The sequence below is a fragment of the Plasmodium gonderi genome, assembly GCF_002157705.1.
Source record: "Plasmodium gonderi DNA, contig: Chr09, whole genome shotgun sequence".
Classification (NCBI taxonomy): domain Eukaryota; phylum Apicomplexa; class Aconoidasida; order Haemosporida; family Plasmodiidae; genus Plasmodium; species Plasmodium gonderi.
The window spans coordinates 267,199-283,071 of NW_021628934.1; the positions used below are offsets into that span (position 1 = coordinate 267,199).

General features: G+C 33.2%; 1 protein-coding gene across 1 annotated transcript; it reads right to left on the minus strand.

Annotated features, from left to right (window-relative positions):
* Window positions 1–749: 749 nt before the first annotated feature.
* On the minus strand, window positions 750–14,147 carry PGO_090490 (polyadenylate-binding protein-interacting protein 1; the record flags this gene model as incomplete). The annotated part of the gene is made up of 1 exon (XM_028687639.1): window positions 750–14,147. The coding sequence occupies one exon, from the start codon at window positions 14,145–14,147 to the stop codon at window positions 750–752; it is 13,398 nt and encodes a 4,465-aa protein (XP_028543440.1).
* Between the last annotated feature and the right edge of the window lie 1,726 nt (window positions 14,148–15,873).

A 15,873-nucleotide genomic window follows, 5' to 3' on the forward strand; every position in this document is an offset into this window, starting at 1 on the left:
AAAACATGTCAGCATTTTTGTAATCCATGTAAATGTTACCATAAACGAATGCGACAATTTCCATCGGACAAGTACGTTTTCCCATAATATAATTTTTTTTTTTTTTTTTTTTTTTTTTTGTTCATATATTTTTTTACACAGAAAGATACAACTTTCTGAACAGTAATAATTCTTTTTTTTTGTTCATATATTTTTCTACACAAAAAGATACAACTTGCTGAACTGTAATAATTTTTTTTTTTTATAGAACAAATTCTAGAATGTGCTATTATTATTTAAATGCATACACTATTTGGTATGGTTCCATCAACACAATTTCAGAGACGTTTAATGTATACAAAGTGCTACACATTATATATACATACTTCAAAAGGGATTTATTCCGTCGAATTCATAAAGCACAGGTGAACGGACGAATGAAAAAAAAAATAAAATTGCGCATGCGGGGAGTTACATATTTACATGTATAATAATGATATTATTGTAGATTCAGCGTACACATGAAGGCATATAACATGTGGTGCACACGAAACAGAGATGAAATGTGAGTGAAAAAAAATATGTGCTTCCAGAAGTTTATATGACATGGTATAAAGCACGATAGGATAAAGAACGATAGGATAATGCACGTTCGGATAAAGTATGGGATAGAAATAAAGCACGCTAGCTTTCTGTGAATATATGGAAAAAAAAAAAAAAAATAATAAATATATTTTGTTCACACTATTTGCACTTTTCATACCCCTTAATCATATAACGCTCTTCATTTGGTCTATTGTGCCAACATCGTAAAGGAGGTGATTCTTGTCATACAGCTCGATTGCTTTAATGAAATTTTTGGCGAGAAAAGGCAAAAGCGGGTAGTCCTCCTTGGTGCACTCATAACTATTTTCATCCTTTTCCAATATAAAGGATTTCCAACATGGCTTGAAGGATTCCAAGTCAATTTTATTCGACAAAACTACTGAAATCAGCCAACTGAAGTATTCGGAACTTTTTTCCACATTCTTATTGCAAGCGTACTTTTTAAGAGTAAGTTTTAAAATGTTCGTCTGTAGTTTTTCATTAAATTTAGAGGGGATATTCAACTCTTCTATTTTTTTCGTTAGTGATTCCCATTCCTCTGTGTTGGTCGATAATTCCAAAATTTCATTTACCTTTGGAAGATATTCTTCGACAAATGTGTAATCGTCATTTGTTTTTACCCCTGTGCTTGGGTTTAGGTTTGTGCTTGTGCTTATTCCAGGAGATGCAGCAGCACTATCTCCTTCCCTCATCTTCAACTCCTTCTCAGCAGAAGTATCATTGGATTGTTGTTCCTCACTCTTGTTAGTCGTATCATTATTCAAAGAAGTACCACCACCAGTTGTAGTAGTGTTCATGGACGTGCCTGTCGCTGTACCAGCAGCACCACTACTGCTACTCATGGGGCTCTTTTTGAGATTAAAATTTCTCATGAAAAATTTGCCTTCATTATTATTATTTTTCTCCTTACTTAGAAATCTTGAGTTCATATTGCTGAAAAAGCTTCCTCCTCCTGAGGTATTATTATTATTATTATTATTGTCAGTAGACGTTATTCCTCCTATTCCTCCTCCTGCTATGACGGTTGATCCATTAATGTTATTATTGCTACTTCCCATTGTAGTACTATTATTGGTCATGTTATTATTCGTCACATTAGTACTATTCGTGTTAGAGGCACTATCATTATTCATAAATGGTTGATGATGATTATTCTTGAATGGAAAATTATTTTTTGACATCATATCGAAAAAACTGTTATTACTATTATTATTATTATCTGCGGAGTCTTGTGCAGTTCCTCCAACTTTTACGTCATCTCCCATCATTTTTGAAGCACTTGAGTTTTTACTCTTCATCAGGTTTAAGGATAATTTTTTCATATTTTTATTTGCATCCATATTTTTCATTCCTCCTCCCAAAATTCTCATATTCATCATGTTGTAACTTGTGTTATTATTGTTGCTGCTGTTGTTATTACTACCAAGCACACCACCACTAGCAGTTTTTCCTCCACCCAAGCTATTGTTACTGCTATTGTTATTACTGTTCATATTAAAATTAACATTACGTAATAAATTATTTCTCATGCTACTCAAACTGCTATTCATCTTACTGTCGTGATAGTTTGTCATCATGTTACTACTGCTGTTATTAAAACTTCTGTTACTCTGGTCGATAGCTTCTTTTAAAATTTTATCGTGCAACACACTAAGAGTAGTTGGTCCTTCTAACTTATGTGCAAATTTTTTATTCCATTTTTCATTTCTATTATCAATAACATCTTTAATAAGACATCTAACACGGAATGTTATCTTTTCATCATTTATTAATGTATTTAAAGTGTTGTATAATTCTTTCACTTTTTCTTGATTAGCTTTTTCATGTGTATCTAAAATTTCTCCTACTGTATTGAGAAACATACATAAAGCTTCTAAATGTAAATTTCCTTCATTTGTGTCATTATTTATCGATATGTAACTTTCTCTCTTTTCTAATAATTGCTTAATACATACAAATACAATTGGTATCGATATGATTCCTGATTTTACTAACTCTCCTACAAATAACATATTACCTCTAACTTTATTTTTATGCATCTGTTCAAATTCAAATCTTTCTTCTTCATTTGTTAAATTACTTGGGTATTCAATTGGTTTCAAATTATTTTCAAATGAATCTTGACACTGATTAATTAAAATTTTCTTAAATTGAACTGTTGTGTTATCTTCCAATTTCATATTGTGAAAATGTACATTCAATTTTTTACATAATTGAACATACATCTGCACAAAATGATGTTGTGTTACTGCTTTCTCAAAAACTAATTTCATCAATCCTATTATTTCTTCTAATTTTGTTATTCCAACTAGTATTATTTGTTCATATAGCAGGTCAAATTTTTCAAAAGTTAACTTATTTAATATACCTCTTAACTTTCTCATCATACACGTATATTTATCTGCTTTCAACTGATTCTGTTTTAGTAACCAACTATTTTCTGCTATAGTTTTGGTTCCACTACCAATAGAAGAAGATCCACCACCACCACTTCCACTCTGGTTATTGTTATGTCTCCATGCATCTGGAGATTCAACAGCTCGAGTGGAATCAAAGAATCCCTTCAATTTATCTCCATCATTTTTTCTCCATTCTAAGTTATTTCCCTGTCCCACTTTTCCCATGGCATTATTTGCACTGTATCCATCGATGGAACCAACCATCATTCCTGCTGCTGCTGCTGCTGTTAAGCCACCTTTAACACCACCACCTGCAGCAGATATGTTGTTAGCATTACTGCTGCTGTTATTCATATCTGCATAATTCATATTCTGATTCACAGTACCAAAATTTGCAAAATTAATATTATTATTCATACCACTCTTCCCTCCTTGTGCATATCTCCAAACATCGCTGCTATTTTTGCCTCCACTACTTGCATTCATTCCAAATTGTTTACTGTTCATATTATTGTGATTATTATTACCACCAATGTAGTTATTATTAATCACTGATCCACCAATATTAGCATTGTTACCATGTACATGACCAGAAGAAGCACCACCACCAATTCCTCCTGCATTCATATACCTCTTATTACTGTATATACTACTACTACTACTACTACCCTTAGGATCGTGAGAATTACTATTATGTGTATTTGAAACACTGCTGCCAATATAACTGCTTGAATGCATACCGGTAGTACCTGCATTATAATCACTTCCTGTGTTCATCATATCCATATGGTTTATATTACATGAACCTGTCATGCCATTATCAAATTTGCTGCACTCTATATCTGGGTTGTAAGATAAAACAAAATTGAATTTCTCTGCACCAATATTCCAATTATTTCCTACAAATATTTCTAGCAAGTCAATTTTTGAGTATATTTTACTTTTTTGCATTTTTTCAAGTTTCATCTGTTTTTGCATTTCTTTCTCCTTCTCCATCTGCTTCTGCTTCTCTTTCTCTTCATTATCTTTATCATTTTGTGGGATCAACATTTCTTCAATTTTTTCATTCCCCAATTCATCATCCACTCGTTTTTCTAACGTACGTAATATCCCTTCAGCGTTGCTCTTTGTCTGAACCGTTGCTTCTTCCATTTTATGATTAGCACTTTTCTCCTTTTCAATTTCTCCACCTACAACTGTTTCTTTTTGGATACCCAACTTGGCTGCATCACTCGATTTTGATGGGTCACTCGATTTTGATGCATCACTCAACTTCGAGCTATCCACCTTTTTTGCAACATCTCTTTTATCATCTGCAACTGGTGCTTTACTTCCACCACCTTCTTCACTATTCACAATGTGATTGTCCTTACTTATAGTATCATTTGTGTTCGAATCTCCTTTCTTTTTCTTCAGAGAGTCATCATCTTTTTTCCTTCCTTCATTTTTCAATTTCTCTTTATTAATAGTAGCTCTAGTAACATCTGTCATGGAAACTGGCAATGCAGTGGCAGCTTCTTCCTCCTCTGTATCTGCCAATTTTTCCTTGGCCCATTTCATAATATCCCTAAATGATCCATACTTTTTCTTTTCTCCCTTATTATTTTCATTTTTTTCAGAAGTAAAATTTTCATTATATGATTTTGTTACATCATTTTTTGCAACAGATTCATTCATTTCTTCCTGTGCTAAACATTTTCCTGCACTCCTATTCTCTCCATCATTATTACTCGTTTCATTATTTCCTGCTCGAATCTTAACATCTATTTCATTATTTGAATTTTTCAATTCGCCCTTTTCTCCAATATTACCATTATTGCTTACCCCACGTGGGTATTTTTTTCTATCCCTAATCGATTCCTCCGATTTGTCATGTCCCACTGATGCGTTAGATTTATTGTTATGCATAATAGGATGAACATTATTTTCCTTCTTATCAATGAAATTCTCATTAGCATTACTTGTCTGAATTTTTCTAATTCCTGACATGTTATTATCGCCACCTCTTCGTTCTGCTCCTTCAGGAGCCATCATTTCTAATTCCTTATTTTCGAATTTCTTTTTTGTGTATGTTGATAAACGTTCTTCTGCCAACACTTTTCTACCACTTTCTTTCATTTCACACTTCTTTGCATTTTTCTCTTTCCATTCTGTGTCTATGTTCATACCATGTGCATGAGCCAATTGTGCATCAGTCGATGATATAAACTTAGCATTACTCTTAGAAGCACTATCATCTGTTGTGTTATTCTTGTTTCTCGTTTTTCTATTTCCTTCAATGATTTCTCCATCTTCCAAATCTTCATCAACAATGGTATTTTTAGTGCTCTTTTCAGGATTTCTATGAATCATTTTTCTTGTATTTTCCTTTTGTGATCCATAATGTACATCACTGTGCGCATGCACATCTGATGAAACTTCACCATGTACATTATCGTTTTTACCTCTTTCCTCCATATTATCATACTCAACAATTGTATTTCCTTTGTTCATTTCATTATCTCCTCCCTTTTCTTCTCCCCGTGTATTGTCGTTGTTCCTCGAGCTAATAATATTCTTAACTTCCACCCCATCATCCTGCTCCTTCTCTTTGGATTTGTGATTCATATTATTCGATTCTTCTGCATCTGAAAATACAACACTTTCATTCATTCTTAAATTTTTCAACGTATCTTCTTCTCTGCAATTTCTGCCATTTCTGCCATCTCTTCCAATTCTGCCTTCTCTGCCATTTCTGCTATCTCTTCCATCTCTGCCATCTTTGCCATCTTTGCCATCTCTTCCATCTCTTCCATCTCTTCCATCTCTTCCATCTCTTCCATCTCTTCCATCTCTTCCATCTCTTCCATCTCTTCCATCTCTTCCATCTCTTCCATCTCTTCCATCTCTGCCATCTCTTCCATCTCTTCCATCTCTTCCATCTCTTCCATCTCTTCCATCTCTGCCATCTTTTCCATCTCTACCTTTTCTACCATCTCTTCCATCTCTGCCTTTAATATAACCCTTTGACGACACATCAATTCTTCCGTATCGTTTCGGTTCCTTCCCATTTGATAACGCACTTCCATCATCATACCCCTTTATCCTCTGTTCTGTCGATTCGGTTCTTTTTCTCATATGACTTGCACCACCAGAACTATCAACTCTCGCAACACCATTCTCCTTACTCGTACTACCCCTACTACCATGATTATTACTATAATTACTACTATGGTTATTATTATTATTATTATAACTATTGTTGTTACTTCTTTTATCACCGGCAAGTCCTCTATTATGTACTGATGATGATGATGACATTGGCTTATCCCTCATTGTGTTGTTGGAACCATCGCTCTTAACACGCTGATCTCTTCTCTTAGAAGATTTTTCACCCTTATGACTAGAACCGTGATGAGTTGAATTCTTTCTATCATTAAATGAAAACTCATTTTTGGCATTTTTCGAATCTCCTCCTCCACTTCTTGTTTCTTTGGATTGTTTCTTTGGCTTTCTCTTTGCCATTTCTGCAAAGGAAATTTTTCCATCCCAAACGGAATTTTTTGAATTAGAATAAGTCGACACTGAGCGATTATCATTTGTATTCGACATATTGCTCCTGTACTCATTTCCTACAGTTTTTGCTTCTTCTTCTCCTGCTACTGTTCCTGCTGCTACAGTTTTTGCTTCTTCTTCTTCTCCTGCTGCTGTTCCTCCATATTTGTAACTATTTTCTTTATTCATATTAAAATCTTCTCCCTTATTCATCATGCTATTGTTGTCTTGATCGCTACTGCTCGTACCATCCCCCACACCTTTGCTCATGCTATTATTATTGTCCTTCATGATTTTGCTTAGATATGCTTCTTCTTTATGGCTTTCCTTATTCCTCCTTGAGGCTTCATTTCTTACATCGTTTAATGATGCATTTGTTAGATTGCTCTTTTTAGTGCCATCTTTCTTGTCACCAAAATCATCTCTTATAACAGATGGTAATACACCTCCTGCTCCTCCTCCCCTTGCTCCTTCAACCTTGCTGCTATAGTCGTCATTCACCCTTTTATTATTACTTTTATAACTTTCTACATTACTAGATTCATCACCCTCATGTGCTTTTATTCTACTACCTTCATATGGACGATTCTCATTTGGTTTCTTCACTGAATCAGATTGATCCTCCTTATCTGAATGCTTGTTGATACTTGATCCGATTTTTTCTCCATCCTCCTCTTCATCCCCTTTATTTTGTGATACATTTTTATAATCATCATTCCTTCGTTTCATAACCTTTTCGTTTATCTGCTTAACCTCCACATTTTGAATTTTCATTTTTTCTCTTTGTCTATGCGATGCATAGATGTTACCTGATGTATTTGTTACGTTTCCATCACCACTTCTTCCCACTGCACCTCCCTTTCGATTATTCATTACTTCGCTTTTCTTCATACTGCTGTTGATGTTGATGTTGATGTTGCTGTTGAGGTTGCTATTACCGCTGCTGTTCTTGTTACTGCTATTATTGCTGTTATTATTATTACTCTTATTTTTATTCTTATTATTATTGCTACCATTCATATTGTTACTGCTGCTGCTCTTATTATTATTACCACTATGATCATACTTCATCTTTCCTCCTCTTTCCTTGTTGATCTCCTTGTCATGATAACCGCTATTTTTATCATTCGGGTAAAATGGTAACTTTTTATTTTTTGCATTGTTATTCATCATTATATCGTTTTTCTCTTCGACACATTTTTTGTTCGTTTTGTTATAACGTAAGTTGTTATTACTACTATTGTTCAGCCCCCCACCCATCACTGCATCTTTATTCATTTCTCCTGCATCTTTACTCATTCCTTTATTGTGTCTCTCTCCTCTGTGTACTTCTTCATCCTTTCGCTTTTTTGCATCTCTTCCACTGCTTAATGTACTAACAATGGGCCCATTTTCATGATTCATATTAATTCCTGGGTTGCTGCTCATCACACCTCCTCTACTACTACTACCTCCTCCTCCTCCTCCTCCTCCTCTTCCTCCTCCCTTGTAATAAGACATTACATTTTCATTATTGTGATTTTTAACTTTTCCATTATCATTATAATCTTTGGTGTTCCTAAATCCATTACATGGGTCATCATCATCATCTTCTCCTTCGATTGTTACTCCAACTGTAGCTGTTGTTACTTCTACACTGTTGTTATTATTACCATTTCCCTTTTGTGTCTTATTACCTGTATGCTTTCCAGATATATCACCATAACGCTGTTTATTATTAGCATTCATCACTGAAGTAGTGGTTGGTATATCCATATTGTCCATATCTGGATTATTATTGTTACTATCCTGTTGCTGATTGGCCAAATTGTTTTTTTCTGCTCCTCCTACTGCTCCTTGTTTTTTATTCGGGTTCATTTTTGCTATCTTTACCCAAGAAGAAAATTCCATATTCTTCTTATCATAATTTTTTGCATTTTTCACGTTTCCATAATTTGCATTCTTATTATTCATCACAATTCCATTATAATTGTTATTGGAATAACCGCTCACAGCTTCATTACTTAATGTTCCTACAATAACTCCCGATGTGTTCTTACTATTTGCACTTTCGCTATTTCCTTTCATATTCTGGTCATGCACATTCGTCGAGTTGTTAAAATTGTTTCCATTTCCTCCACTTCTCTTTGCTATGGAAGATGGTGATACTCCTCCTTCTTTAGCATCATCTACAACATTTTCCACTCCTAAAATGTTGTTTCCATCGCTACTACCATTGCTATCATGGATATTACTATCGTTATTATTACTATCCTTTTCCTTAAATTTCTTAACACCTTCATTTTTTAATTTTTTTTCATTTTCCATCTTATTCCCTTCAACATTTCCTCTATGACTCAATCGCTTGTCACCATTGCTTTGATATTTGCTATTACTTGTTGTGCAATTTCCATGGTGCTTACTGTTGCTTGCCGTGCCATGATTACCCATAGCGCTACTCCCATTTGCCATTAAATCGTTGTATGGTTTTTTCAAATGGGCACTCGTTTTCATGTTGTTCTTATTACTGTTGTTATCTTTTGATACATCTTTCTTCGAACCTGCTCCTGCTGTTCCTGCGACATGCATGTTATTATAATTGCCCTTTTCCTCATTCGATTTGTTATTACTTCCATAGTTTTTATTCATTTTATACTCTTCCTTGTTTTTTTCATGTTTATTAAAAAATCGTTTTTCGCTAGCTACAACAGCTCCTCCTCCTCCTTCATTATTATTATGGCTCTGTGCATGGTTGTTATTACTACTACTCAAAATGCCATGACTTCCCCCTCCTCCCATATTGTTTGCATTAGAACTACTATTATTCATACCCTTGCTGTTTCTGGCACTAATTGAATTATTAGAATTATATGTCTTTCCTTTAAAACCATATTTCATTCCTTCATTCCCAGTATTGTACGAATGATTCTTTTCTTTAGAATCATCTGGACCTGCTTTTGTAATACTACTTAACTTTGATTCTTTCAAAGACACATTATTGCTCATGTTAATGTTACTACTCGTGTTATTGTTTCCTGAACCACTGTTAGATGTAATGCCTTTGTTGTTATTACCCACGGTTGATGCTTTTGCATAACAAATGTTACTTGATGATAAAGGAGAAGACATAGCTACACTTCCATTTTCCGTTTTGCCATGCAATAGTACTTCCTGCTTTGCCATCTTACCACTCATATACACATTTTTCGATCCATTAGATATATTATTATTCACACTGTTACTAGAATGAGAGTTAAAATTTGAAACTGCATTGTTTCCTCCGATTGAACTATTTTTGTTATATTTATTGCCTTTCTTGTTTTCTTGTTTTGCATAAGAAGGCAAATTTGTCACATCCACACCACTTGTGTGATTATTTATAATGTTGTTATTATTGCTACTGCTGATATGGTTGCTATTGCTTCTATTATTGCTGTGCAATCCTCCACCCCCTTTGCTGTCTCGATGCACGCTAAGCTTATTACCACTGTTACTGCCACTGTTATTGTTTCCATTGCTACTGTTATTGTTATTGTTATTATTATGATTGTTATTGTTATTATTATTATTATTATTATTATTATTACTGTTACTGTTGTTGTTGCTGCTGCTAGAACCGTTGTTGTTTCTTTCGTTATATGTATTATTGTTCCTCTTCTGATGTTTCTTCATTCCTGTTCCTGTTCCTCCTGCTGCTGTTGCTGCTGTTGCCGCTGCTCCTACACCACCTCCCATGGGATCTGCAACTTCTTCCCTCATGTTCATCATCATGTTATGATTCATGTGCATTCCAGCTCCAACAGCTGATGGCATAACATTGTTCATATGATTCATATGATGATGTGCTATTACTGGTACATTACTAGAGCTTACGTTGTTCATTTGCAATGAGCCATTTAGACACATAACATTTCCACTAGTACTTATTCCCATGTTATTTCCTAATCCTGTATTTAAATGTATACCACTCGTATTACTGCTCGTGCCAGTGTTATTACTATTGTTATTATCGCTGTTCGAGAGCAGATTTCCATATCCGTAATTTACATTTGCTGCTCCTATTGGTCCGATTGTTCCTATTGGTCCTACTGATCCTACCGGCCCGACTACTCCTCCTACTGCTGCCATTACTGAATTCATGGAATTATTACTGTTACTTACATTATGTTCAAAATTATTATCACTCATGTTACTACTTCCTCCTGCATGAACATTGGCAATGTTAAAATGATTAAATATGTTCCTTCTATTTTGTTGATTCACATGATTGTATGGAATTTTCAAAGGTGGTGGTGCATTACCTGAATTCGAAATAAAATGTGCTTCTAACGGTGCAGTTAAATTTAACGGGTTATTATGTTGTAACTGAGGAGGTGGGGGGTGCGTAGGTAAGCCACATGACATAAAATTATATGGATTTATATTCATATTTCCATTTTTTGCCGATGGTGGTAAAGTGCTAGTACTGTTTCCAATTAAATTAGTATTACTTCCAAATGTACCATATACAGCTGATGGTGCTTGAGGAAATGGAAATTCATGATGAACATTTCCTGGCCCTATAGCATTTCCATACGACATTGGTGTAAATATGGTATGGGGAGGGGGAGGACCTGGCAAGCCATTTGGATGTGGATGATGAGGATGCCCATGAGGGGGATTATTCATCATGTATGGATGATTTACATAAAAATTATGTGGATGAATCATGGTTCCATTTGATTGAAAAGATTGATGAGGTCCATTATTATTGTTATGTGCATCTAATGGATGATGAAATGGTGGAGGAGCAGAATTTTCTGAACCATTCATAAAATTATTATTTCTTATATTTTTCATTCCATGCATCATATTACTCTGATTTAGAAAATTAGAATCAGAACCCATATTATTATTTCCACCTCCTTTTCCCACTAAAGCAACTGTTGATGTGTGCATCAAGTTCGAACCTGTCTTCATATTATTTTCATGACCACTAAAATTTGTTCCACCGTTACTGTTACTATTATTATTATTTGTAGTACTACTACTATTACACAACTTCGCACTGTTCAGAGATTTATTACTAGGATGATTGTTCATATTCCCACCAGCAGTATCATTTACGCTGCTATTACCATTCCCTTTTTCGTTATTATGATTCTCTATATTGTTCATACTCGTCACACTGGTCATATTATTCACATTGTTCATACTCGTCACATTGGTCATATTATTTACATTATTCCCTTGCGTTCGAATTGCATTACTGCCGCTGGGCATGCTTAAATTTATAGGACCATTCGATGGGGGAATATGATTCGCATTAGCTAAATTTAAAAGTTCACTTGGACTGTGGCCCATTCCGTTAAGGGGATTCAGCAACGGGTTCGAAGGATTCAACATACTAATTCCTCCCACGTTTCCAAATCCTCCAGTAGGAATATCTTGGTAATAATGATTCCACATGAATTTATTAAATGATAAATTTCCTTGCATGCTTTTCGTTGATGGGACAAATTCTGGTGCATCTGCATTTAGCGAACTTACTGACGCTGTAACATTTATATTACTCGACTTAGATGTTGATACTGATGAATGTATTTTATCATTTCCATTTTTTTCTTCACTATTATAGCTCAATTTTGTCTTCTTCTTTTTCTCATTACTGTTACTATTTTTATTGGCATCATCTGAATATTTCTCCTTATTCTTACCATCATCATCATCATTATTATTATTATTATTATTATTATTATTACTATTATTATTATTATTATTATTATTATTATTATTATTATTATTATTATTATTATTATTATTATTATTACTATTATTACTATTATTACTATTATTACTATTATTACTATTATTATTATTATTATTACTATTATTATTATTACTATTATTACTATTATTATTATTACTATTATTATTATTATTATTACTATTATTATTATTACTATTATTATTATTATTATTATTATTATTACTATTATTATTATTACTATTATTATTATTACTATTATTATTATTATTACTACTATTATTATTATTTCTTTTTTCTGGATCCTCATCCACATTTCCTTTTTTTTCTGCTATGCCATTTTCTTCATTCTTTCTATCATTGGAATTCACACGAGATTCGTTACCTTCGCTACTTCCTCCTGCACCATCTTTATGATTGCTTACTTTCCTGTGCTTGTCTCCATCCCCATCATCATCATCTCCTCCATTTTCACAATTGTTACTGCTTTCGGTGTTTGCTCCTCCTTGCCCATTCTCTGAATTTCCCTTGCAGTTTCTGTTGCCACTGTTATTGCCTCTATTGCTATTGTTACCGTTATTGGAATTATCTCCACCTGACGAACTCTCGTTGCTTCTACCTCCACTGACACGGACATTACCACTTGTGCTATGGTCATTGATACTGCGAGTGCAATTATACTTATTACTGCTACAACAACTAGTGCTTCCTTCCCCTACAATTCCAGAATCCAAATTATCACTTTTCTTACTTATCTCCTTGCATTTTGTTACACTACCATTGCAATAATGGGTCGTAGTAGCATCCTTCTGGATGTACTCTAAACCCGTTTCATTTTGGTTCTTATCATTGACGTGCCTCTCATTTTCATTACTCTCTGCCACTTTGTTAGACACAACTATGTCCTTCAAATTCACATTATTTTCATTTGTGGGTTCTAAAAAGGGGCTCAATTTTCTCACTTCTGTAGGAGAAGCGGATCTCGTATCCTTAACACTATTTTTGCCTTTCAAAATATGAAAGGTGTTCGATTCATTTTTGTTATTGTCTAGAAGGGAGTTCCTTTGTGCATAACACGAATCAGCGTTATTATTCTTGGAACAGCAATCATTGCTGAACTCATTTACACCTGAACATTTTGCATCTGAGCTTTTCACATCTGAGCATTTTGCATCTGAGCATTTTGCATCTGAGATTTTCGCATCTAAGCATTTCGCATCTGCGCATCTTTTATACGAATCCCTCATCTCTGAACCCTTTTCGCACGAACTATCAGCCTCCTCATACATGCATTCCTTTTTAATTGTATCATTAAACGTAACACCCTTGATATCACTAACAACTGGGAACGATTGGTATCCGGGCGAATTTAAATTTGTATCTCTACCAGCAACAATCTCGTAACTATGCAACGTACAGGAGATCTTCTTACTCAAGTCATCTGTGCAATCAACACTGTACAACATACCCTCATCGGTAAGCTGACACAAGTTATTTTTACTTTTCATTTTTGAATCATTTTGCATACAGTTTTCAGTATTCATATATTGATTGTTATTATTCTGAACATTATCATAATTTTTATTCAATAAAGAATTAGTTATCATCTGTGCTGTATCAATAAAATTACTCTCCTTATGTTCATTTGCGAATGAGCTAGTTATGTTTACCTCAGATGAAAAATTATTACTACTTGTAATGTTATCTGTATAACTAACATTCTTTACATCATCATAATCGGTTATTTTTTCCTTTCCATATTTCCTGTATTTATCATTTTCGTTTATTTCACTCCTGAACTCAGGGTTACTATTGGTACTATAAGAACTTATATTTAACATACTGTTTATTCTGTTTTTACTATATTCATGTATATCTTTACTCACGATTATATCACTTTGCATTTTTGCATATATTTATTTACGTTCAAATAGGGTGATTTAGAGAGGTTATATTACAGAGACGTACAACGCGAAGGGTTCTAGTATATATTTTATATGCGCATATGATATATATTATATGCACATATATATATATTATATGCACATATATATATATATTATATGCACATATATATATTACAAACTATATACAAACATAAAAATAGTCTTTACATATACATGCGGGGGGAGTTCACACCTTGGGGGTCTTGCTGCAATACAAAAATATGTTATAAATATGTGATGAAGAAAAAACGTTCAGATGGAAGCTGAAAGAGCACATACACGTGTGCTTCGTGGATGTCGAGAAAAAGAAGGCAAAATCAAGTTCCAATGGGTGAACACTCGACGAGACATGCAAATAAAATAGATCCCTCGAAGAATGAACGAAATGTGGACGAAATCGCTCTCTCTCTCTATATATATATATATATATATATATATATATATACATGTATATGTATATACATACACTGTAGCACTTATCTTGACCTACTCGTTTTGTGACGAGATCATAAAAATACATAAACTTGCAAACTCAAAAATAAACTATTAACTAGGGTCAAATTTTACACAGACACTATTGCATATATGTGAATATATATAAGTATATATTTGTACGGTTAATTGCTTCTATTTACTATTACACATGCAAGACAAACGAGGGTCGAATATATATAAAACTTCACATACACACAAGTTTTCTTACACTTTTGCAAATTAATTATTTCTATACACAAACGCATGGAGAAAAACTCCTATAGTCCATTTTTTTTTAAAATGTAAAAAATAAAAGCTAATAAATATGATATGCTTATTTTTACACTCATTCAATTCATATATTTATATATATGGTATCGTTTATATAGAGTAACAATTTACAAAAGGTATTTTATTTTTCAAATTACATTATTCATAATAGTTAAAAAAAGGCAAATGAATGTGGAAAATAAAAAGTGTATATGAACTGACAGAAATATGCAACTGCGTAAATGGGTGCTTAAGTATTCATGAGTTCCTGCCTTTTCATTCGTGTATTCTAATTCATATGTGCGTGCATAAATGTGTATAAATATATATGTATCTATTTGCATATATGTATCTATTTGCATATATGTACCTATTTGCATATATGGAGCAGTTTAAGATTGTACATATTCCTAATCTGCTGCAAATAAAAAATAGGCCCTATTTTACGCCCACTATTTTTTTGGGGAGAAAAAATTATAAATGACTATACTTTGTGTGCACAAAGATTCATATGTAAAATTACGTGAACACAATTGCACATGTAGCTGAGGGTGTATAATATCTTTTAAATGAAAATAAATAAAAAGGAAATAAACACAACGTTGTCATAATGATGTCATATAATAATAATAAAACGATCACACTGAGATAGCGAAATTATCATAATGTGATAGCAAAATTATCATAATGTGGTGATAAACCAACATAATGTGATCGTAAAATGTTCAAACAAGTAAAATAAAGTATAAAAATAAAATCAGTTTTCCATACAATATATCCTTAAATCATTATTTACAATAACTCTAAAATAACAACTGTGTACTAAATATAGGAAGGACGTGCAAAAAAAAAAAAAATATAAACATAAAAATAAAAAATAATATTAATACAAAAGAAAAAAACACATGCATATGTGCATAAGCACAAAAAAAAAAAAAAA